The 26,235-nt window shown below is 45.1% G+C and overlaps 1 protein-coding gene across 12 annotated transcripts in view; it reads left to right on the forward strand.

Moving 5' to 3' along the window:
- Positions 1 to 26,235, forward strand: part of syne2b (spectrin repeat containing, nuclear envelope 2b) — a 150,860-nt gene that overhangs the window by 44,334 nt on the left and 80,291 nt on the right. For 10 of the 12 annotated variants that reach the window (XM_088647850.1, XM_088647849.1, XM_088647855.1 and 7 more), the window contains 20 exons: positions 65 to 166; positions 1,459 to 1,662; positions 1,974 to 2,181; positions 2,551 to 2,663; positions 3,537 to 3,739; positions 4,459 to 4,566; positions 5,050 to 5,344; positions 5,611 to 5,789; positions 6,175 to 6,490; positions 6,722 to 6,886; positions 7,356 to 7,697; positions 8,418 to 8,554; positions 8,730 to 8,907; positions 9,811 to 9,984; positions 10,457 to 17,191; positions 17,889 to 18,008; positions 20,968 to 21,159; positions 21,836 to 21,991; positions 23,153 to 23,412; positions 24,002 to 26,075. In XM_088647850.1, the coding sequence (XP_088503976.1) occupies positions 65 to 166; positions 1,459 to 1,662; positions 1,974 to 2,181; positions 2,551 to 2,663; positions 3,537 to 3,739; positions 4,459 to 4,566; positions 5,050 to 5,344; positions 5,611 to 5,789; positions 6,175 to 6,490; positions 6,722 to 6,886; positions 7,356 to 7,697; positions 8,418 to 8,554; positions 8,730 to 8,907; positions 9,811 to 9,984; positions 10,457 to 17,191; positions 17,889 to 18,008; positions 20,968 to 21,159; positions 21,836 to 21,991; positions 23,153 to 23,412; positions 24,002 to 26,075 (12,261 nt within the window). The remainder of the gene's footprint in view (positions 1 to 64; positions 167 to 1,458; positions 1,663 to 1,973; positions 2,182 to 2,550; positions 2,664 to 3,536; positions 3,740 to 4,458; positions 4,567 to 5,049; positions 5,345 to 5,610; positions 5,790 to 6,174; positions 6,491 to 6,721; positions 6,887 to 7,355; positions 7,698 to 8,417; positions 8,555 to 8,729; positions 8,908 to 9,810; positions 9,985 to 10,456; positions 17,192 to 17,888; positions 18,009 to 20,967; positions 21,160 to 21,835; positions 21,992 to 23,152; positions 23,413 to 24,001; positions 26,076 to 26,235) is intronic. The other 2 variants (XM_088647853.1, XM_088647852.1) reach the window with 2 other exon arrangements.

The raw sequence follows: 26,235 nt of genomic DNA on the forward strand, positions 1-26,235 counted from the left end.
ACTTGAGTTGTGTTATTGTTGGCATACAGTATCTGCATGTCTTTCTTGTTGTTTCTTTCCTTAGAGTGAAATAGAAGCTCAGCAGGAGAATATTGAACATTTTCACAACAAAGCAGCTGAGATCCAGGAACTCCTTCAGAGTAAAGAGTTTCCCTTAGAGTTACAGGTGAGCTACACTTCTAGACATGAAGAGAGTCGAGCTCTGGGTTACTGATTAGCAGAGATCCTATTCAGTTTAATCGTTTTAAATTGTTTTTATTAATACATTGCAAGTGGAAGAACTTACTCCCTTACTGTCATATGGTATGTATTTAATAAATCTTGTTTATGTATAAACAATTACATGGATTTGTAAAATCAGGTGACATAATTATAAGACAATTGTCACCATGCTAATATGAACGCCTTTTTTTGTCAAGGAAAAAAAAAACCCTAGTGTTACAGAATCAAAATAAAATATGTGCTCCACTGGTCGTGTCTCTTATTATCTAGAACGTGGTATTCCATTGTTATTTGTTATGACGAAAAATCCAGGTTTTGACTGATTTTGTAGATCAATACTGGATTTGTGTTCTGGCTCTGATGTGAGGAGACTCACCCAGGCCCAGCCAGGTGGGTCTGATCAGGAGTGTAAAGAGTTCATTTCTCTGTGGGGGGTATGAATATGACATCAAATCCAGACCTTCATGAGGAACATGACTTGACAATGAGCTCGAAGACGACTGAGCAATCTGTCTTTAGATTCACGCCTTATCCTGCGGTTTGTCAAGAACGTCCATATGTATCTTCCAATATAGATTTACAGTGGTGTATGCTATTCTCCAGAATCCTTTTACCACAGAAACTCGGAAGCTTTGTATAATGATGAGTGAACCATCTGTAGTGAAAAAAAGGCTTGTTGATAGTACTGAGATGTGAAAAAAGACAAAGGATGGGATTAACACCTTGCTTATCAAAAAGGCAGCATGAGGCCTTGAGCAATCAGCTCCTAAGGTTTAACCCCTGAGGGATGAGATGTGCTGCCTGGTTGAGCAGGTTCAAGGGAAACCTGAAGGGCTACACACAGTCACATGTGGTAGTGGGGTGGTGAAAACAGAGCTCTTCTCATTTCCTAGACAACAGGTACATTCCAGGCAAGCTGAGGGGTCATCTGGTTTTAGTTCCTCCTCATCTTAACTAATTTACTTCTTAACCAGTTGCTTAATTTAGAGGGAAGTTGTGAACCTTGTGGTTCTACAGGGCACAGTTGTGTTGTGCTGTTCAAATAGTAAAATCAAGACAATGTCAAAGAATAGAGTAGCATGATAAAGCTTGGCAGGGAACCACTGCAAAACAAATTTATGGTAAAACAGTGGGACAGGTTTAGATTTACTGTGGTACACTTTCATGACCCTACAATGGGTTTTCAGATGGTTCTGGGTCTCAGGGAGCAGCAGGTCACTCTGAATGTATTGACAGGTGATCGAGAGCCAGCTGAGGAAGAGGATGGAGGAAGTGGAGGAGCTCAGCACGGAGAGCAGTGAGGCGTTTCAGGAGCTGATGGCTGTGAAGAAGCTCATGGCCGACAGGCTGAAGCAGTGCTACTCCTGTCTGGAGACCATTGAGTCCACAGTGATCGGCCTGGCTGTATCAGACAATCCACAGGCCTCCAACACTTTACAGGTGCACAGAGGGGTGATCGGGGCTTCTTGTTGGACCTAGTGATTTGGTTTCCACTCATGAAGTACTGCAAAGATAAAAATACCGGTTGACGTTGTAGCTACTTTCTCCAAAGACCAATGCCCTAGCAGATGCAGATATTTAATGATAAGGAAAGACAAGCCTTTTTGGATTGCTAAGCAAAGGACAGTTTGCATCCAAGAAAACAGTGCAAATCCTGTATAGTTGCCTAAATACAATTTATAAAACCTGGCTGAAAATACAGGGAATCTGTCACCCAGTGGCTTATTCCCCAATGTCTTTATCCATTACAGGAGCTGGGTGAGCAGCTGCAAGTCCAGGAAGAGGAGGCCGACTCCATCCTCAGAGAGGTTGGCCTCATGGCCAGTGTCGCGAGTCCCCATCTCCTAGGAACGCTGGCTGCTGATGGGACGCAACTGAAGGAGAGAATCCAGAGAGTCCAGGAGTTGTTCTGCCAGAAGAGAAACCATGTTGAGAACAGTTTCTTGCAGCTGATAAGTGGTAAGTAAGCGCCCAAAACACCAGCAGTAATGTTCACTGCTCTCTCCAGGTAGCCCTGAAGTCAGGAGACTGGCCATGCAGTTGCTTTGTAACAAATGTGCTTGGGTATGGGCAGATTGCTGTGTGTGATATTATGATCTGCTGTATCTGTATCTGCTGTATAGATATCCGACTTTGCCATCCCTCCTTAATTGTTCATAATTAATTTACTTGATTACAGTGGGCTTGATGTTTTTGCAGAAGACCTGCAGAGGATTGGAAATCTTAGCGTTTTCGTGGGATGTTCTCCCAGCCTTGTTTTGTCTCAGTTCCGGTGGCTACTCGTGTGTGTTAGCTGACCTGCCCTCTCCCTTCATGTGCTCATTCCAGAGGAGTGCCAGGCCTACGAACAGTGGCTACAGGAGCTGCAGCTCTCGATGAACGAGTGTTTTGAAAACCCCGAGCGGAGGCAGGACATGGAGAGCTCGCTGCAAAGACTCACGGTGAGATTGGCAGGGATTAACGTTACCGGGGAACCAACATCCAGCATGAAAATTATTCTTGGGGAATGGGGAATCTGAAACCCCATGGTCTCTGTGGCACATTCTATAGTTTCGATCATAAATACTGTATTCGACTCATATCCTGCAGGGCTGCCCAAATTAGTTAGCAAAGGTCTCTTTCAATCCTCAGTACCTGCAGGATGATGTTAACTTCAATCAGTGAAGAGTATTATTTCAGATAAGCAATGAAGATACTGTATCCTTTGAGGATTGGATGGATTCAGCTTTGCTATACATGGGCAATGGATATAGTCTAAGTTATTACTTTTTATGTATAAATAAAATTGCAGATTATAAAAATGGATGATAACATTATGTAAAAGTGTAAGAGACTAAAATCAGATTGACAATGTACAGTATTTGTCACGCCCTCTGCAGCCAGAGGGCGCTCCTTCTCTGTCCTTTCCCTAGTTTCCGGTCTGCTGTCCTTCCTGTCCCTCTCTTTCCCTTGGGCTATATATTTCCGGGTCTTGCACTCTGTCCTCGCTCAGCATTGACGTTCGGATGTCCTGAGACCTGCCTAGCACCAGGGCGCCCCACGTCCGCTCCCTGAGGGCATAGGTTTCTATACGGCATTCCTGAACTCTTTGCACTTATGAGCCCGGGCCTTTTTCCCGTCTCGCCACTACGCATATGGGTCTTTTTCCGCTCTCCTGCTTCCCACGGTTAGTCCCTTTGGACGTCCGTGACAGTATTATGCAGTGTAAGCCGTACTGCAAGTGGAAAAGTGTGACTGGCTGTGATCTCTGAGACTAGTGCAGCTGGGGAAAGGGACGAGCTCACAGCAGGTCCTGAAATGTTTGTCTCCGTCAGGAGTTCCTGGCCTGTAGGGAAGGAGAGAGGAGGATCGCCCAGCTGAAGGAGAGTCTCTCTTCGGTGGGAGCACAGCTGCCCGAGGCCCAGAGCAGCTCGCTCTCGGCCTGGCTGCAGGAACAGGAGGAGGAGCTGAATACCTTCAGGTCACACTGCCAGAATAAACACAGCCAACTGGACGCCGGCCTTCGGACTCTCGACAGGTACCGAGGCAGGGCCCCTGCTTTGTGACCCTGGAGAGCTACGCCGCATTAAAATGAGGGACAGAACAACTGTAATAAATGCCCAAGCACACAAACCCCAGCGCATCCACATGTGGTAGCTTGCTTTTGTGCGTTATGCAGATTCAGGTGTAGACCCTCATAGAGAAGCGTGATATTTGTACCATTAGCATGGAAGCAGTGCTAGCCAGCTGGGCAATGATTGTATGCACCTGTTTTGTTGAGTGTTGATTTTAATGTGGTAGGGTCTATATGGAGAGCTGCTGTTTGGCAATCCTGGTGAAGCTTACTCAAGGAGTCCCATGTTTGTATCTGTTATAGCTTTTATGTACCTGTTTTATATTTTCTTATATTGGTGATGCAGGTAGTTTGGGAGTGTACTTGGAAATCCTGCCTCTCTTGTTTGTATGGTTAAGCAGAAGTGGTCTGTACACACTTGGCATTACATACTCTTCATTTTTTGCATGCTTGGATGCTTGCAAGAACACACTCATGTACCAACCCTTAATACAGCTTTTGAAACTGGAACTGTGCTGCTTGTTAGCTGTTATTTATCAATATCCCTTCAGCCAACCCTCAGCACGTTCACCTGTTTTCTCTCAGCACAGTGCTGCACTGCATTTAATGTGTCTCTTTAGCTCATGTTGGTGCTTTATGTACATTGCTGGGCCTGCAGATGGTCAGTGTGTGTTCTGCTATAGTCTGCAGGAGGAATACATGCATCTTGATAGGTGGCTTCAAGGCAAAGAACAGAAGACAGTAGAAGGTGAAGAGCTTGACAGCTTGTATGAAGAAATTCAAAAAGAAAGGTAATTGATGCATCTCCAGTACCGGTTTTGAAAATTGCAGATTTATATGATTAAGGAGAATAGTGTGTATGATTTAGCAAGCACTGCAGACAGATGAGAAGTTAAATAGGCTTTGCATACATTCATAATGGTACAGTAAATGTGTTCTATATGGTAGAGTTCCTAGCATTGTAGTAACATCAGTCTAACAAAATACATGTTTTTAACGAGTGTAAGGTAGTCAAAGTCTTTTTCCTCAGTTTTGGAGTGGTTTTAGGTGTACAGTTTCTCATTGTATTTGCATGAAAATATATTTGAAATAAATATTATTTTGTATTTATGTATAAATATATTTAAAAATAAGAAACCATTTTCAGATCACAGGCATGGCCCATTATGATGACAAGATGAATTACCGACTTGTTTTCCTACTGGTGATGTGAGTCATAAAGCAGTCTGCAGCACTTTGCAGTCTGAATTGGTCTCCTCTTTCCTGCGGCGCAGGGAGAGGTTCGATGCCCTCCATGGACTGGTGCTGTCGGCGCGGAAGCAGGGGCTGAAGTCCGATGAGACAGTACAGGAAAGCGAGCGACTAGTGGGGAGGTACTGCAGTCTCCAGGCCAGGCTCTGTGCAGAGTGCGAGGCCCTGCTCACCTTGTCCAGAGAGGTGCAGGCCTTCACCACCCTGAGAGACAGCATCCTGAGCTGGGTTACTCGCCTCCAGGAAGACCTGGACTCCCTGGGAAAAGACACTCAGGGCAGCAGGAGAGAGATACAGGAGAGACTGCACAGAGCTGAGGTGAGGGGCACGTGCAGATATAGTCTTACATTCCACCTTGACGCTGTTTTGTAGAGTGTGCATTTGCTTTCTCATGAAAAATAAATATAGAGATTTTCCTGGAGCAGCACCTCCATCTCTGTAGTCATTTTGCCTCTTCTCTTACCCCACTATAAGCAAACACTGTTTCTAATTGCAGGTCCCTCTTTGATGTCCAGTCTAAGAGCTCTTTTCTGTGTTGCTTGCATCTCTGTTCAATAAGCAAAGCTCTCTGTGACTCTCTGCAGGCTATCCTGAGATCCGGATCTGAAGGGGAGGCCCAGGTGCAGCTCTTGAAACAGAGCGGACAGAATCTAGCCGAACGGGCGAGGCTGGACGAGGCCAGGCGCGGCCAGAGCTTGGCGGCGGTGAGAGAGGCCGAAGAGCGGTGGGGCGCTGTCGTGCGGCCTGCGGCCCAGCACCTCAGGTACCTACCGCAGGTCTCCGCAGGTACCGCAGGTACAGGCCTGTCGGCCCCTCAGACTCAGCCTTTTTATCAACGTGGTGTCTGGAGTGTTAGGTTTTAGGTGAAGAAAATGTTATTTCCCCTAGAAATGTGTGTTCTGAATGTGTGTTCAGATGTTGTTATAAAATGTGCATATGGGGCCACAGCTTTCTGGGTTTACATGGCAGTTAATTCCCTTGCCTTTCACAGTGGAGTCATCCTCCCGTGAAAACTGCAGAAGGGTGCTGTTCAGCGGGTGTGTGCAATAGGGCCAGTGATCTTTCGTTCATAGGCGGGAAGTTTTTCCTCTCCTTGCTGTGTGCAGTTTAAGCTGTACCGCTGTTTCTCTTGCGCTCCTTTCTGACAGAGTCCTGCAGGGCGTTGCTGAGCGGTGGGACTCCTGTCTGGATGTAAAGCAGCAGGTCCAGTCCACAGCCGAGGAGCTCCGGCGACAGACAGCGGAGATCGCCCTGCAGTTCCCCTGGCCCGGCGTGGCGGAGAGGTGCAGGGCGCTCGAGGGGTGCAGGTCACTGGCGGAGAAAGCCAGAGCCCTGTCAGGGGCCTGCGACCGCCTACAAACTGACAGGGAGGAGCTGTCCCAGCTCACACGAGACCCCAGCTTTGCTGAAGAGTCATGGACAGACCTGGTGAAATGCACATCCGGCCTGCTGAAAGACCTGGAGGTTAGCACCTTTGTTTCCCGTGGCTGAAAATTCATGCTGGGAATTCTGAACAAAATATTTTTCTTTGTACCGTTTGCGGGAAGGATTCCATTGGTTCTGAAATCTGTGTGTGCGTTAGTCAAGGACACTAAGTGGGAGGTTTTGAATGTTTGTGATTTAAAGTCAAGGTTTTGTCAGCTGGGGGGGGAAAGGCACCTGATTTGAAGTGCGGTCGGTCCCCTTTCATGGCAGGACGTGAGTGTGAGTCTGGAAGGGAGCCTGCAGGAGGAACGGCGCTGTGGCAGGTTAATGGAACAGGCCAGGGCCGCGCAGCACTCACTGGGGGCCCGGCTGGGGACTGCCAGAGCTGCTCCCAGGGACAGGGCTTCATTGCACGACACTGTCAGCTCACTACAGGTGACCATCAAGAGAATTCTGTCATAATGCTGCATAAACATTTAACTGCCTTGTGCATTTTTAGACAGCAGCTTATTAAAGTTCTTACGCATGCAAGTGTATAAGGCATTCTGAATTATTAACTGGCTAAAATCAATGATTTCATACCCCAATAATAACATAATATTATAGCTACTTGTCCTGGATTTCCCATTATTTGTAGCCATAATAAAGAATAGGGTGAAGTGCTCTAACACCACTCTCACGCTTGGTAACATGGTAAGATTCTTCGATTTCCCATTAAAAAGCTAGTGCAGCTACCCCCAGAACTGCTGTAATTTTCACATATAAATATGCTGAATTGTTTTATACTTGTAGGTGTTATAGAACTATGCAACCAGCTTCTTTGAGATAGAGTGGACACAGGCAGCAAATTTCTGCTCTTAACTAACCCCTAACTTCTAAAAAGAAAATTGTATGTTTCCTGCAGGTTCTGTTGGAGTCTGTAGCCCATAATGTTGACTTGATCAAAGAGCTGGAGAATGTGAGTCGTGCTTTGCAGAGAAGCATGACCCTGGGTGGCCAGTCAGCCATTGCCCAGGAGATCATCCTTCTGCAGGAGCAGAACAGAGACAGTGAGACCGAGATCCTGCAGACCATGCAGGAGCTGCACACTCAGGTGCAGCAAGCAGAGGAGGAGCTGATCATGAGAAGCCTGAAAGATGAAGCCATTAAGTTACTGGAGGAGCTGCAGTTGGTCAGTAAAGACCATGGCTCTTTGGAGCAGCTCACTGGCTTCGCTCAGTTGAAGCAACACTGGGAGACCCTGAAGGTGAATAATCTGATGCAGCTTCTCAATAGTGGAACTGGATGTGTGTGTGTTTATTATGATGTGGGACACAGTCCTCAGTGAAATGCTTGCTGTGAGCTGGGTGACGGGAGCTGGGTGACAAGGAAGACCAATCCCATTCCTCTAGGACCAATAATCCAACTGGTGTCACTGAACTGTTTAAAACATCAAGGTGTGGAAGAAACTGATTCTGTTAGGTAAATGATTTTGTGAAGTTATTAAACTCTCAGATGAAAAGCAAGGGACCCTTTTTCTCTGGTAAGCAAGAGGTGCATCCCTAGCTAGAGAGTCTGACACAAGGCTGGACTGGATGGCCATATGGATCTCTGCCACTGCTGTGACTGCAATGCTTGAGATTGTTCCTTGATGAAAAACGTGCCCACCCCTGAAAAGAATTCCTTGTGAAAATCAGCAGTTAAAATAGTAAAAATATAGGGTCTGATGAAGAGCTTAAACATGCCTTTAAAAACATGCCAGTTTGAAGAGTTATTGATAAACAGACCAGCTGAAGAATGAGGTTTCATTTCAAAGAAAGGTTGCAAATTCCTGGGTGTTCATGAGAAACCCCAAATTAAAGAGACGAATGCCTGTGAGGTGATGGTAGTGTATTGGGCTAGCAATGAAGTCCCCTGCCCCAGAAACACAGCTCTGTCACTGACGCTAGACACAACTTGACAGCAGCTCCCGACCTCTTCTCCGCAGGGCTGCGAAAGAGCTCTTGGGGAGCTGGATGCCAGAGTGGCGGATCTCCAGGCTCCAGGGAGGCTCCGTCTCCCTCAGGGAGAGATTGCAGGAGATGTCTCCGCCGCCGTCACTGCCGCAGTCCAGGAACACAGCAGGTAGCACGGCCTTCTTCTTCCAGACGATTCAGCCGGCTTATGTTACAGCTGAGACTGAAAGGACATCTCCAGGAACTACATTCAGTGCCTTGTGGGAAATCGTAGTGCATTGTAGACAACGTTTTGATCTATTGCCTAAAACTCATTGCCGTTTTTTTTTTGTTTTTATTGAAAGGTTGAAGAGTGACATTTCTCACCGGCTGGAACTGTGTAAAGAGGCTGTAGGAAGGGGGTTCCATGCTTGTCTGCAGGAGTTGCAGCAGTGGAATCAGGCAGCCAGGCCTGCCCTGTCTGTTCAGCCCCGAGTGCCCACAGAATCCGCGCTCCCATCAGGCAGCCCACGCTCTCTCCAGGTACAGTCCTGCGGGAATTACTGTGTGGTGCCTGGTCAGGGATACAGCACAGAATGACTGTTTTTTTTATTGTCTGCTGGGCCAAGTTTGATATAAATTTAGTTAATAAGGCAGGTTTAGGGCTGAAAAGGACATTAACAATTTGCATGCCTCAGTAACTGCTTCTAAAAAAAAAAAACTAAAAGAGTCAGTTGCCATGGAGTCCTTGGGTAGCTCATAGCTCAGGATGTAAACAACACAGAGACAGATACAGGCCTAAAACGCTTTATTCTTTGAAAACATGTGGGGAGAAATCTAGTAATCTGTGTAAACGGAGCATAAATATTAGCGTAATAATGCTGTTTTACAATGTTTTTGATTGATTTGAATTCAGAAAAATCACCAGATCAGTTAGGGATTTATACTGTATATCGCTGTGCCATTTTTATTTGTGTTGTTGTTTTTCTCCCAGTTTGTTCCTGTTGTGGTAATGATCATGTCAAGAGTGTGTTGAGGTTTATTTGTGTTTTACTTTCACTTCAGGAATGGTCTACATAAAAACTCAGTTCTTGAGTCACAGGCAAAGCTTCTTCATATTACTGTAGACACATTAGATCACTGTGCCAGATTTTCAGAGGCCCAGGTGAATACTGAATTTATGCTGCATTAATGGAGTATCTATGCAAACTTGGTATGTGCTGTATACAGTACATATACTCAATACAGACATAAAACAGAGAACAGATACTGTATACTGTATCAAGATGTATCTTAAGGCCTGGTCCTGTCCATTCAGGTTCTTATGCAGAGACTAGTTCACAAGGATAAGATTTTTCTCAAATCTATGTATGAGTGTTACAGGAAGAATGGACAATTCCACTGTGTCTGGGCTTGCCTGGCCTGTAAAGGAGCTTTGTGTTACAGACAATGCAGGATGAGGCGGAGAGGCTCCAGGCAGCCTTGCAGGAGGCCCTGTCAGACCAGCAATTCTTGATGGACACACTGGGTCAGGAGCAGAAGATCAGGCTGGAGTCAGAGGCCTCCCAGGCCCTGGCAGAGAAGAAGACTCACTCTGCCATCATCACTCAGAAGCTGCAGGTGAGCTGAATCACATGGCCAGTGAGGCAAGTCTAAGCATGGCCACTGGAGGTTATAGGGACTAAGACCCTGACTCCTGACCTAGGTCCATGGGTTGAAATCCCAGGTGGGAACATCACCTCTGTACCCTTGCTCTAGTTATTTTCGCTATGTTACTCTAGCAAACCAGTGCTAAAAATACCGTAGGTACCAAACTGTGTGTGTAATTATAGATAATCAAAATCTCAAAAAGTCATTTACTTAAAGAAGCCATCCTGCTCAGATCAGAGCCCATACAACACAGCCCGCCACAGAGCCTGTGTGTCCCATAGGTCCTGGCCTGGGCATGTGACCATTACATTACCATATTGTTTCCTTATTCAGTGTGAATTTACAGAACTGAAAACTGAACCTTTTATTAGGATTTTGGTGCAGATGGAGTTTTTCTGAGTATTTCATTCATATTAAATTATTTTTTTGTTTGTTTTTGGAGATACAGGAACCTGGGACGCAGCAGTCTGATCTACAGCACTTGCATTCTGCATACTGCATACAGACCCTGCAGACTGGTGTAAAGCAGACAGGAATACTACATCCAGAAACATTATCTTTTGAGACAGTGTTCGATGACTTACAGCATCACGAAACACAGGACCCTGATCTACAGCAGACTGAGACACTACATCTTGAGATACAGCATCCTGCTCTACAGCAGACCGATACACTGCATCTTGTCACACAGCACACCAATGTACAGCAGACTGAGATACTGCATACTGATGTACAAGAGACTGCGACACTACATTCTGAGAGGCAGCATCCTGGAATGCAGCTAACTAAGGCCCTGTACAGTGAGACACAGCACACTGACCTAAACCAGCCTGAGATCCTGCATCATGAGACACAGCACCCTGATAGACAGCAGAGTGACACATTGTATCTTGTGGCACAGAAGACTGAGACAGTGTTTGTCAACTTGGAGCACCTTGAGACACAGCATCCTGATGTAGAGGAGACTGAGACCCTGCATTCTGATGTACAGCAGACTGTACATCCTGAGAGACAGCTTCCTGAAATGCAGCAGAGTAAGACACAGCACCCTGATATAAAGAAGACCGAAACCCTGTCTGTTGATCTACAGCAGAGTGAGACATATAAGAAGAGACATATAAAGAAGACCGAGACCCTGTCTGTAGATCTAGTGCATCCTGAGACACAGAAGACTGAGACAGTGTTTGTCAACTTGGAGCACCTTGAGACACAGCACTCTCATGTACACCACCCTGAGACCCAGCACCCTGATATAGAGAATATTGAGACCCTGTCTGTTGATCCACAGCAGCCAGAGACCTTGCAAACTGATGTACTGCTGACTGGGGTACCACATCCTGTGACACAGTATTCTGAGACAGTGTTTGTTGACTTACAGCATCTGGACACACTGCACCCTAATTTACTCCAGACCGAGACACTACATCTTGAGAAACAGCAGACTGAGACAGTGTTTGCTGAGGTACAGCATCCTGAGACAGGACACCCTGATGTACCACAGCATGAGACACAGAACCTTGATCTAAAGCTGACTAAGACACTACATCCTGATTCAGGACACCCTGATCTTCAGCAGAGTAAGACACAGCGCACTGACCTAAGCCAGCCTGAGTCCATCCATCTTGACACTCAGCACCTGGATCAACAGCAGCTCAAGACCCTACATCTTGAGAAACAGCAGACTGAGACAGTGTTTGCTGAGGTACAGCATCCTGAGACAGGACACCCTGATCTACAGCAGAGCAAGACACAGCGCACTGACCTAAGCCAGCCTGAGTCCATCCATCTTGACACTCAGCACCTGGATCAACAGCAGCCCGAGACACTACATATTGAGAAACAGCAGACTGAGACAGTGTTTGCTGAGGTACAGCATCCTGAGACAGGACACCCTGATCTACAGCAGAGCAAGACACAGCATACTGACCTAAGCCAGCCTGAGATCCTGCATCTTGACACACAGCACCCAGACGTACAAAAGACTGAGACCCTGCGTCCTGGGACACAGCAACCTGATATAGAGAAGACCGAGAAACTGCCTGCTGATCTACAGCAGAGTGAGACCCAGTCTGTTAATCTACAGCAGAGTGAGACAGTGCATCATGAGACACTGTACCCTGCTGAAGAAAAGACAAAGACCCTGCGTCCTGGGACACAGCACCCTGATATAGAGGAGACTGAGACACTGTCTATTGATCTACAGCAGCCTGAGACCCTGCAAACTGATGTACAGCAGGCTGGGGTACTACATCCTATGACACAGTATTCTGAGACAGTGTTTGTTGACTTACAGCATCTGGACACACTGCACCTTGATCTACAGCAGACTGAGACACTTCATCTTGAGAAACAGCAGACTGAGACACTACATCTTGAGAAACAGCAGACTGAGACAGTGTTTGCTGAGATACAGCATCCTGAGACAGGACACCCTGATGTACCACAGCATGAGACACAGAACCTTGATCTAAAGCCGACTGAGACACTACATCCTGATTCAGGACACCCTGATCTTCAGCAGAGTAAGACACAGCTCACTGACCTAAGACAGCCTGAGTCCATGCATCTTGACACACAGCACCTGGATCAACAGCAGCCCGACACCCTATATTTTGAGAAACAGCAGACTGAGACAGTGTTTGCTGTGATACAGCATCCCAAGACAGAGCACCCTGATGTACAGAAGACTGAGACCTTGCATCCTGGGATACATCACCCTGATATTGAGAAGACAGAGAAACTGCCTGCTGATCTACAGCAGAGTGAGATCCTGTCTGTTATTCTACACCGTGAGACAGTGCATCATGAGACACTGTACCCTGATGTACAGGAGACTCAAACACTGTCTGTTGATCTACAACAAACTGATGTACGGCAGGCTGGGGTACTACATCCTGTGACACAGTATTCTGAGACAGTGTTTGTTGACTTACAGCATCTGGACACACTGCACCCTGATCAACAGAAGACTGAGACACTACATCTTGAGAAACAGCAGACTGAGACACTACATCTTGAGAAGCAGCAGACTGAGACAGTGTTTGCTGAGATGCAGCATCCTGAGACAGGACACCCTGATGTACCACAGCATGAGACACAGAACCTTGATCTAAAGCTGACTAAGACACTACATCCTGATTCAGGACACCCTGATCTTCAGCAGAGTAAGACACAGCTCACTGACCTAAGCCAGCCTGAGTCCATCCATCTTGACACTCAGCACCTGGATCAACAGCAGCCCGAGACACTACATATTGAGAAACAGCAGACTGAGACAGTGTTTGCTGAGGTACAGCATCCTGAGACAGGACACCCTGATCTACAGCAGAGCAAGACACAGCATACTGACCTAAGCCAGCCTGAGATCCTGCATCTTGACACACAGCACCCAGACGTACAAAAGACTGAGACCCTGCGTCCTGGGACACAGCACCCTGATATAGAGGAGACTGAGACACTGTCTGTTGATCTACAGCAGCCTATGACCCTGCATACTGATGTACAGCAGGCTGGGATACTACATCCTGTAACACAGTATTCTGAGACAGTTTTTGCTGACTTAAAGCATCTGGACACACTGCACCCTAATTTACTCCAGACCGAGACACTTCATCTTGAGAAACAGCAGACTGAGACAGTGTTTGCTGAGATGCAGCATCCTGAGACAGAGCACCCTGATGTACCACAGCATGAGACACAGAACCTTGATCTAAAGCCGACTGAGACACTACATCCTGATTCAGGACACCCTGATCTACAGCAGAGTAAGACACAGCTCACTGACCTAAGCCAGCCTGAGTCCATCCATCTTGACACTCAGCACCTGGATCAACAGCAGCTCGAGACCCTACATCTTGAGAAACAGCAGACTGATATTGAGAAGACCGAGAAACTGCCCGCTGATCTACAGCAGAGTGAGAACCTGTCTATTACTCTACAGCATGAGGCAGTGCACCATAAGACACTGTACCCTGATGTAGAAGAGACTCAGACACTGTCTGTTGATCTACAGCAGCCTGAGACCCTGCAAACTGATGTAAAGCAGACTGGGATACTACATCCTGTGACACAGTATTCTGAGACAGTGTTTGTTGACTTACAGCATCTGGATACACTACACCCTGATCTACAGCAGACTAAGACACTGTGTCTTGAGAAGCAGCAGACTGAGGCATTGTTTGCTGAGATAGAACATCCTGAGACAGAGCACTCTGATGTACCAAAGCATGAGACTCAGAACCTCGATCTAAAGCCAACAGAGACACTACATCCTAGTTCAGGACACCCTGATCTTCAGCAGAGTAAGACACAGCTCACTGACCTAAGCCAGCCTGAATCCATGCATCTTGACACACAGCACCTGGATCAACAGCAGCCCGAGACACTACATCTTGAGAAACAGAAGACTGAGACATTGTTTGCTGAGGTACAGCATCCTGAGACAGGACACCCTGATGTACCACAGCATGAGACACAGAACCTTGATCTAAAGCTGACTGAGACACTACATCCTAATTCAGGACACCCTGATCTTCAGCAAGGTAAGACACAGCTCACTGACCTAAGCCAGCCTGAGTCCATGCATCTTGACACACAGCACCTGGATCAACAGCAGCCCAAGACACTACATCTTGAGAAACAGCAGACTGAGACAGTGTTTGCTGAGGTACAGCATCCTGAGACAGGACACCCTGATCTACAGCAGAGCAAGACACAGCATACTGACCTAAGCCAGCCTGGGATCCTGCATCTTGACACACAAGACCTAGACATACAAAATACTGAGACCCTGCGTCCTGGGACACAGTGCCCTGATATCGAGAAGACTGAGGAACTGCCTGCTGATCTACAGCAGAGTGAGACCCAGTCTGTTAATCTACAGCAGAGTGAGACAGTGCATCATGAGACACTGTACCCTGATGAAGAAAAGACAAAGACCCTTCGTCCTGGGACACAGCACCCTGATATAGAGGAGACTGAGACACTGTCTGTTGATCTACAGCAGCCTATGACCCTCCATACTGATGTACAGCAGTCTGGGATACTACATCCTGTGACACAGTATTCTGAGACAGTTTTTGCTGACCTAAAGCATCTGGACACACTGGACCCTAATTTACTCCAGACCAAGACACTTCATCTTGAGAAACAGCAGACTGAGACACTACATCTTGAGAAACAGCAGACTGAGACAGTGTTTGCTGAGATACAGCATCCTGAGACGGACCACCCTGATGTACAGCAGCATGAGACACAGAACCCTGATCTAAAGCAGACTGAGACGCCACACTTAGAGCATCTATTGAAACAGCAACCTCATCTACAGAATATTGAGACCCTGCTCAGTGATTTAGAGAATCCTGAGACACAGCTCCCTGATATACAGAAGACTAAGACCGTGTGTCTTGAGTCACAGCACCCTGAACTACAGAAGACTGAGACACAGCACCCTGGTATAGAGAAGACCAAGGCACTGTTAACTGATCTACAGCAGAGTGAGACACTTCCTGTTGATCTACAGCAGACTGAGACAGTACATTCTGAGACACAGCACTGTGATCTGCGGCAGAGTGAGATAGTTCATTATGAGACACTGCAACGTAATAAACAGCCGACTGAGTCAGTGAAGGCCAAAACGCAGCATCCTGAGTTCCTGTGTACTACTTTACAGCCGTTTGAAACCTTGCTTAGTGATCTACAGCAGACTGGGATGCTGCATACTCAAACACAGCACCACGATCTACAACAGGCTGAGACACTATGCACTGATGTAAAGGGAAATGAGACAGAGCATCCTTACAAGCAACAACAAGCTGTGACACACCTCCCATATATACAGCAAACTGAGACAATGCATCCTGAGATACAGCACCCTGGACTACAGCAGACTGAGACTCTGTGTACTTATTTAGATCCTGCTAAGATGATGCATTCTGAGCCACAGCAGCTAAAGAAAACTGACACACTCCATATTAAGCCACTGCATGGTGATCTACAGCAGACAGAGATATTGTCATCTGAGACACAGTGCTCTGAATTACAGATGACAGTAGTACTGTGTTCTGATTTTCTGCAAACTGAGACGGTGCAGTCTGAGACACAAAATCCTGATATACAACCGACTAATACATTGCATAACAAAACACTTGATACTGAGACTTTGTGTACTGATCTACAGAAGGCTAAGATACTGCTTCCTAAGACACAGCCTACATATGTACAGAAGAGCGAGACATTGTCTACTGAGACACAACATCCAGGTCTGCAGCAGACTGAGATACTTTATACTGAACTTCAACAAACAGAGACACTGCCCACTGGCACCTCTGGGACAGACCAAGTTGAGGAAATGCAGCTACAGCACGATGATGTTCAATACTCTGATACCAAGCACAACAAGGCATTACAATTAATGAACACAGAGATACAGCACTCTGCTGTTCAACACTCCAGAATTCAGCACATTGAGACACGGAGAATTGATGTCTCTGATTTACAGCCTATGGGTAGCACAGAGTTATTGCCTACTGATATCCTTGAAAGTGAGAGACGTATGAAGAAATTCTCAGAAACCCAGCACACATTTACTTACCACAGGAGGAGCAGAGGGACAGTCCAGTCTGTGGAGACAGAGCCCACTGAGGGACAGGACACCAGCGAGAAAACCGATGCAGAGCATAATGGCACTACTGAGATGCAGCAAACCACTGAACACATTGATAACCACTGGACTGTTGTGGATCAGAGTGGCATACAGAGAATTGAGACAGACTATCCTGAGACACAGCATACTGGCCCACAACATTCTGAGACCCTATATACAGAGACACAGGAAACTGTGAATTCGAAGACAAAGTTAGCCGAGGCACAACATACTTACACCTCTGGAAAAGTGCAAACAGAGAGTATCAAGACAAAGGTTGCCAGTGTGCCTGGCACTGAGAGGCAATATTCTGAAAGCCAACACAGTAAGATACAACATTCTGAGATATGCAACACTGTCACAGCTGGTAAACTGGACACCGAGACACAGCTCACTGACACTGCCGTATCACTGGAAGCTGTCCGCCCTGAGACACAGGACAGAGAGCGACTGCAACAAGAGCACCAGCACACTGAGGCCCCTGAGTCTGAGCAGGAGGTGATCCTGGAAGTGTTGACCGCTGATGTACAGCAGGTAATAGTGTCTGATTTTTTACTCTGCTCTAACAGTGATCTTCTAACCTTCTAACCTTCTGACAGTGAGACCTCTTTAGAAACACTGCTCTGCATTCCAACACTGAGCATTCAGTGACATGTCATAGGACCTCAGGTGAACTGTCCACCTGGCCCACTGGAGAAAGAAATCCCAAAACATACAGAGTTGGTGGTGTAGATGTAGATTGCGAGAACAGAGCACAGGAAAAGCTTCTATCATACAAGCCTGACTAGTTTAAAATGCACAACAGCAACACTTCATGGCACAGTCAGGGTAATTTACTTTATACATGCTGGTTCCCAGTAGGCAAGCTGCCCATTCTGTTATAAATGTAGACAATTTTGCTCACAGGTTAGAGAAAAGATCAGGTCTCTAGTGTTTAATGAAGTCAAATGAAACTAGAATGGAATATGGCAAACAAAAGAGATAAAACCATCCTGGAAATGTTGAAATAACCTCGACAAGGTTGTCTCCAAATTATTTATTATTTATTATTAATTAGTTTTGATTGACCATCATTATATACTAAGAGATTTCTATCATTACATACTAAGAGATTTCCATCATTACATACTAAGAGATTTCGGGGAGATTGGATTTGGAAGCACACCTCTGTAGAACAGGGACTGATCTCATGGGAAAAACTGTATTAACAGCTGACCCTTCGCCATTTCAGAGCCCTGTTGGTTTGGAGAGGCAGGAGGAGCGGGGGGGCGTGAGCTCTGGCACCGTGTGGGTCAAGACTGAGGAGAGGAGGGGAGATGGAGAAAGGGCAGACATCACAGACACACAGCAGGTACGACAGGAGGTCTCCCCAGCACTCTGTCCAGCCTGATGTGATCTTTTTTGCGGTCAGTGCAGGCAACTACCTGTTAGGTAGGCATGCTCAGTCATCTGCTGCCAGACAGGTTTTTACACTTTTTCAAAGAATCGGGACCTGTCCCAGTTTACACTACTGTGATAGTCCTGCAGGTGTAGGAGGAGTATTGCTCCAGGGTCATTTTGGCTTTTGGTAAAGCATTACGTCTCAGATGATGTGTTTGTGAGCTAAAAAACTGCGATGATGAAAATATGAATATGTCTTGTGCTGTCCTTGAGATATGCTTGTCTGAAGGATTGTGTGTGGGTCAGTCTTATCGTCTGTTTTGCCCTTTCTTTTTTTCTGTTTGGGGGAACTGGAACTGTAATCAGGAGAAACCGGTGTTTGTAACCAGTTCAATATCTGGGTCAGTCAGAACACCACTCTTCCCTCATGCACAAGAAAACCTCTGGAAGCTTTGATGAATATTTGCTAGATGGTACTTTTCTCCAGGGCTTTTCTATGAAGTCCCGTAATGTGAATTCCAGGTGTGAATTCAGGTAAAGACAGATGCAGTAATATAGTCTCAGTTTGTATGGTAGTGTTATTGGCAGATAGGAAAGAGTTGCAACAGAACAATGCATTTTCAGATGAATATTTTCTTTTTACATTTTAAGGATGTCTGAACTGCCATGTGTCAGAAAGATGGATTCAAAGATCATGAATTTGCATTAATATTACTGGATATGTGCCAGATTCTATCTTCTACATGAGAATATCATTAATGAACTATGGCATGACTCTTCTGTTGTACTGGAGATTGATGTCTTAAACAAAGACCCAAGTGTTTGTTTTGGTGTGTGTTTTGCTGGACAAAATATCACAAATTATCACACTGCCAGTTATGCTTCAATTTCAGCCTCACAATATCGTAGATTGGCTACTTTCCCAAACAAATATCACCCGTGGAAGCATGAACTTTAGGATGAGCAAAGGGCAATTAGAGTTTAAGGTTCAAAGTTTAAACACTGCGACTTGAATATCTTTTTTTATCACTACTGGGGGATCTCTCCATGCTCTGCTGAGTAACATTTTCAAATTTTAGTTACTGTGCTTGATCAGTACATTTATCTAGTGCATCTTTCAAAGACTACATTGAAAGCTTTTGTAGAGGGTGTAACTGCCTTAATTATATCCAGTTTATACAAAAGCAAAAAATGGTCCAATCGTCTAAAGAATTCTAATTATCAGTGGAATAAAACACATCAGGAGGAGTGAACTGAGGAGAGATGCGAGGAGCAGACTCAGCAGACACCGGGAGTCTGAAGGACACTCGACTGACAGGATTCTCAGATTAGGACTGCAGAGGAAAGGCAGAGAGGACCCTTACAATGAGAATCAGAGTACTACCAGACAGTTGTTCTGCTATCACAGGAGAGGAGTGGGGGAGCAGGCAAGAAGCAGGACAGATAAGAAATCATAGCTGAAGGTGGCAAAGACAGCATGTCGTGTAAATAATTTGTATGTGTCTTGCTTTTTGTTCTTCCTGTTTTTCTGTTTTCCAGGAGCACTGTTGGTTTAAAGACCTTCGACACAGTTAGCTAGAGACTGTGGGTAGTCAGTCAGCGAGTGCCATGTAACAATTTAGGGAATCAAAAGCAATAACTTTTATTTTACAAAAAGCCACTCCCGTAGCAGTCTGGACTTGCTCCTGCCAAGCTGCTAATGGAATCTGGCACTAGTATGTGTTGTTTATAGCCCAGTGGAGATAGACTCTCCTAGATGGTCTGACATACAGCAATATGGCATTTTTTATCACATTCCTGTAAACATGCTATAAGACAATTCTGATTATCTATTAAAAAGACTAGAACTCTGCTTTGAGAAGCTGCTTTTGACTAAACATATCGAAATATTACACCTGACTCTGTTTTCTGATCCCAGAGCCCAATTCAGTTCTGTAGCACTGTAGACTTCTTCTGATTGTAGGTATAACATTGCTTTCAGTTGAATGAGATTTCCAGACAAACATTATTTTTAGTAGACTAGAGGTTTATATAACATAGAATGTTCACAAGTGCAATGTGTAATCATTATAGTTAATATTAAAAAACAATCAATTTAGAGCCCAGTAAATGCTTTTCACCAAATGTAGATCTGACAAAGATTCAGTCACTGCTAATTATTGTTGAAATGAACATAGGCAGCTGGATAAATCCTAAAAAAACTCTAGGCCTCCATAATAGACTGACTTAATAAACTGCATTCAGATGGAAATGACCATGCTGAGAAAACAGGACGTTATACTGAAGGTACCTCACGTGCAAACCACGAACCAAAACACTGAGTGCAGATTATGTGATTTTTTTACCTGCTTTTTGATGGTAGCAACCATTGTGTGATTTGATCCATTTAAAAGCTTGAGTCCTCCTGATGCAGAACAGATTTGTATCCTGAAAGCCCTCCCACACTGGTAGGTTGACCTAATGCTGAAGACCAGTTACTAAAATGCACATACAGGACCGTTAGTAGTTTTCTAGTTTATCACTGGTTGGGAACACAGGCTAAACTCTGTGTTAGCTACTGCGGTTTCCTTTTTTTTCTACACACTGCCACCTTGTAGTGCATTACTTGGTACACCATTTTGCAGTCAGATTATTACTCTGACTGTTCTCTAACTTAAATCCACCCAGCGATTCTGTATCGAGTCAATCACTGGTTTGAAAGTGCTTGAGGCATTTTCTGGTTTTTCCAAAACAAGACTGGAGCAACAAGACACACCTCTGGCCGTAAACCAACACATTATCCCTTGGTGCATTTTTTGTTGTACTTGCAGAAGTTATGTGAGCGATACGCATGGAGTTCCTCTGCTCAAAATTTCTGTAAAAAAAAGAAGTTCAACTTTTTAGAGCTGGGCTGCTGAAAGTGAAACTTGCCTATCTCGATGTTTTCGCAGGAACAGGAAGAACGCTGCTCCGGGAACGTGCTGAAATGGTGTGCAGAATCCGAAGGCCTGGAGCTAGTGTCTGAGCACGAGGCTGACGAGGAGCCTGGAAAACTTCCACAGAGCCAGGGAGGTGCAGCGCAGGAAATCTTCACAGACGCTCAGATGCTGACACTGCCAGGCTCTGACAGCCACTCCACTGGAGTAAGAAATACAGTAGATGATGCATTTCTGCACACTGAGAGAAAGGGGGAATGCACTGACCTTTTTATTTTAGTGTCAAATCAGGATGACAGTAACAGTATTGTTCGACTGATATGCTCTTCTGGACTTTTTTAATGTGATTTTTTTATACTGTATTTGCATAGAATTTAAAAACATGCATACAACGTGATTTAAAAACATTTATTTAAAATATGCAACACTGTCACAGCTGGTAAACTGTAACCTGGTTTAGTTTTTTAATTGAATTTCCTCCAATGATGTCTGTGTTTATCAGCATAATTCGGTTACTGTTGGCTTAGACTTCAGTGTAAATTGATTAGTTTGTGTCTACATGCAACACATGGTAAAGAATACTACAACAGTGTCTTAATATGTTAGTTGTCAATGGTAAGTGCTGGTATTTTAACATGGTTGGTACAGCATGGTTGAGTATTCCTCTGGTGAATGCAATAGGAAATTGCTCAGGAAACAATTATGAAGCAATGCTATTTCCTATGCTTTCAACTTGGGAGACTCATGAGCAGAAGCTTGGTTAGCATGTCCTAATCTTGCTGATATAAAATTTGTCTCAAGGTTTCTCTTCTCTGAAAGCACGTCATCTCTCTCTTTGAGAATGCTGCCCTTGCTTATTATCTCTTGCTGTGTGTAATTGCAGGCTGGGAGGCTGAAGGAAACTCTAGAAAGACTTAATACTTTATACAAAGATTTGGAGTCCCAGCTGACGGACGCTGTCCACAGGGTGCTGTACTGTAGGAACCAGCCCGCCAAGCTCCATATTGCAGCCATGACCCAATGCATGGAGGAGACTCAGGTGAGGGACACTGTCCTGTCTGCACATGTCCGTATGTACTGGTGATAGGCTGCATTTCATTACAGCTCTGCTGAGTGTGGGGTGGGACATCTCTTGTTCCAATTCCCTGCTGACTCTTCTGTTCTCTCCCGCTGGGGTGGGAAGCAACTGTTTTCTGGGGATTAAAAAGGCTCAAAATGCAAATGAAATACATGCTCTGCAATATGTTATTCATGAAATATGTACCGAAAAATTAAGAGAATCAGCGCAAATATTAGTTGCAGCCTGAATGGACTTTGGCTGACAAGAAACCAAGTTGCCTCAGAAAAAATTCCAGTTTGCAGTCCAGTGAAACGAGGGAATCTGGCGAGTCTTCACATGATCGAAGTAGGCAGCGAAGCCTGTAATGAAATGAAAGATTTGTAAATTACAGCCATTATGGAACCCCAAGGCTAAAAGCCTACATTTGATTTAATGCTCATCTGTATCTGGTGAGAATTTCTTCCGCGGAATGACTGGATATCGCTGGATATCACTGTCGATCAGTGCCGGGGTCTTCCTTCGTCCTCTCGTCTTTGAAAATAGTGCCTCTCCCTGTTGGTACGGAGAGTCGCCATGATGAGAGAAACACTTTGTACTGGAAGAAATTCAGCTCAAAACACCTGCTTTCTGTCAGCAAGGCCAGTTTAGATGTGTATTGTGGATAAGAAGCTTCTGTGAATACAATTTGCATATTCATCCACCTGGTTAGTGTGCTCTTTATGTGTAATTAGCATATTCAATGCATGCTAGTGATTCCATCATCTTCGCATTAAGAAGTGTGTGCAGCTGTGTGCCTGTTGTGTTAGATCTTTCTTAACGTGGATTGGGATTCTGGTATTACGTGTCTAAACATGCTTGAACTTTGACTTAAATGTTCCTTATTACATAAGAACCTTTTGTGAATGAGGCTTATTTCAGTGGAATTTCACAGTACTTTGAATTAAATCTTTTATGTTTTTTTACTCTGCATGGTATAATTATGATTTTAACCAGGACGCTTTAGTCATTTGTCCTTGAAATCTGACTCTTATGCTCCAGCTCTCTTGTTGTTGTGTGTATTGCCCTCACTATGAAAAGGCCCTGCATGACACCAAAAATCCTACTTGTTGGCTGACTGCTGCCCATTTGGCTGTGCTGTAGGAGCTGCTCCAGCAGCTGGGGCGGCAGCAGACAGTTGCCCTGACTCGGCTGGATAAGGCCCTGACCGGTAACCCTGACACAGCGCACTCTGGAGTGGCGCACCTGATACGCACCCAGTGGGGGGCGATTCTGCAAGACATCTCTGCCATCACACAGGACAGAGTCTCCCAGCTCCAGCTCGTCACACAGTACCACAGGACAGCAGAGACCAGCAGAGCAGAGCTGGATAAACTATGTGCAGAAATGCAGGCACTTCAAAGGTATTTGTTTAATTTTCTTTCATCCAGGCTCTGCACATTTCTCTGCAGGCTACACGCAACCTTCTTGGGTTCTGCATTCTGATTTGTTAGTTTGATTAAACCATCCGTTTAGATCAAGGTCAAACTGTTGCAAAGGCAGAGCCATTGCTTTTAAACCATTAAGTTCTAAATGAACTTTTCATTTGGTTAGTGCTTCTGGACTGAGGTCCACTTTCTCTGGGTACTCCGGTGTCCTCCCATCTTCCAAGGAAGGCTTGCCAGGTTAACAGATGTCTCTAAAAAGTGCCTGTTGGCCTTGTTTGTCGTACCAAGGACTGGCATCCATCTCAGGTTGTTTGCATCCATCTCATGGCTGTGATTCAAAATGCTCTGAGTTGCCACCATATTTACCAGGAATAAGCAGCTTACAGATGCATACAGATTGTGTTCAGATGGTTTAGCGGGGGAGCATGTTCGAGGCCTCTCAGTATGATTTTCTTCACATGCACTTCAAGCAATAGTTTGAAGAAATCTGAGATGTATATTCCTTTTTTGTTATCTTTTTCATTTTGCTCCTTTTTTAAAATCTCATTTTTTTACTTTGTGGCAGTTGCTCCAAGGAAAGCAGCTCTCATCGTACAGAGAGGCTCAAGGCCCTTCTATTGGACATTGAGCAGGAGAAAGCCGTGATGAAAGAGCTCCTGGAGGTGCAGGCAAAGATATCGCCCCTCCTGAATGAGATTGACAAGAACAGGATGCAGATGCAGCTGGGAGACATGCGTGTGGAGTGCGATCGGGTGGACTGTGCTGCACAGAAGATCCTTTATCGGGTTTCTCTGGAGGCTGAGGAAAGCAAACGCCTCCTGCTGGAGACACAGGGACTCCAGACTGTGCTGGGAAACCTGCACCGTTCTCTCAACTTTCTCAGATCCTCCCCATCACAGAGGGAAGGAGAGAAAGCAAAACGGCTGATGATGCTGAGTGCGGATGTAATAGCTGCTCAGCAGAAGTTCAGTCTTCTGCAGCAGCACGCTGAAGCTTTGACCCAGAGCATGCTGGGACAGAGGGAGAAGGAGGAGATAACCCAGGCCATCCAGATCCTGCAAGCTAAACTGGGCCTTGTGCAGGATCAGATTTCTGCACAAACCATCAGCACTGCCACTATGTTTGGCAAAATCATGAAAATAGTGCAGGATGCATTCACGTGGGCAAAGAGAACAGAGGGCGGCTTCATGATGAGCAACAAAATTGCTCTCAACCCAGAAGATGTCAAAGCCAGGATTGATGACATGAAGAAGGTGCAGTCTGAGATTGCGGCCAAGCAGTTCAAACTGCAGTCCTTCACTTCGGAGGTGAGAAGGATGATCCCGCAGCTTGATGAGAAGGATGTGCCAAAAGTTCTGTCCTTGCTGAAAACTTTGGAGCAGCTGTATGAGTCTACTGCCGAAAAGTCGCTCCAATTTCTGCAAAAGTTTGAGTCTGGCTTGCAGATGAGAGCGAGGATGTTTGAGCAAATTGCTGACATTAATGCCTGGATTATTGCACACAGCGAAAAAGAGTGCATCAAGGAAGCTGACAGTAAAAGCTGCACTTCAGAGCTTGAACTACAGCTTCGGAGGCGAGAAGATGTGTTACTGGAATCTGACAAACATGCTGCACTTGTTGAGGCTCTTTGTATGAAGAGCAGAGACATTTCTTCAGAACTCAATGTTTTAGAGAACTGTTACCTGAATGACAGACTAATGTCCCTTCAAGAGGATATCAAGGGAATTACTGGCTATGAAAAAACAAAATGTCAAGAACTGATTGAATTGCTAAATGAACATAAAATCTCCCTGGAGAAGATGACCTCAATAGAGCAGGATGTAAAAGAGGCATTGCTGGACTTGGATAAATGTAGTTTTCCCTTAAGTAAGGAAACCATTTGTACAGCGGGGACATTTAAATATAAGATTGTAGACCTCAAGTTCCAAGTTGAACAACTCTGTCACTGTGAGAAGCAAAAACAGAGAGAACTGTTCGATTTAATTACTGAGTTGGAGAATAAAATAACAATGTTGGAAGTGAAGGCTCAGTGCTATGAAAAGTATTTAAGTTATTGGCAGCGTATTAAGAACCTTAGTGGAACCATAGAAAAACACATTCTTGAAACAAACAAAGAAGACATTAATAAAGCTGACAGACTTAAAAGATGCCAGGATCTCCTCGAACAATTTCCTGGACTGGAGAGGTTATGTTCTGAGGCTGCTGATGTTTTAAGCAAGGTCTCATCAGACTTAGACCCATCTCAGTTGAGATCTGAGCAGCAGAAACTCCTACAAGCGACAGTGGACTTTAACACATGGGCCCAGGTTGTAATGAAGCAGTCAGAGAACCTTGAAAGGAAGATTATAGAGGGACTTGATTTCCAGGCAGAATATGAGCATACCTTTGACTTCTTAAAAGACGCAAACGTTGAACTGCACCGAGCAACTTGCTTGGGCTTAGATGATCAAGCAATAGTGAATGAGATTCAGAGATGCCTTGTTCTTCAAAGGGATGTGGAGACTAGAATGAGAATACTTTGGGCTGTAAAATGCAGAGACTGTGCTGAACCTGGGAAGAAACCTGTTGCCATGGTGAAGGAGTTGGATGACCTACAAAACCTTGCCAAGCAGATACAGGATGACTGTGCTTTGAGAATGGTAGGTTTGTCAGTTTTGTATGGTAAAGATCACACAGATGAGTAATCAACAAACGTTAAATTATAAATATAAAAGAGTATACTACCATAGTATCCATTTTGAATGCAACACAGTATTTTACAGTAATGCACTGCAATATGCTATCCATTGTCTGAGCATG

This window comes from Lepisosteus platostomus, chromosome 10 (genome assembly GCF_059453375.1).
Source record: "Lepisosteus platostomus isolate fLepPlt1 chromosome 10, fLepPlt1.hap1, whole genome shotgun sequence".
NCBI classification, from domain to species: Eukaryota; Metazoa; Chordata; class Actinopteri; order Semionotiformes; family Lepisosteidae; genus Lepisosteus; species Lepisosteus platostomus.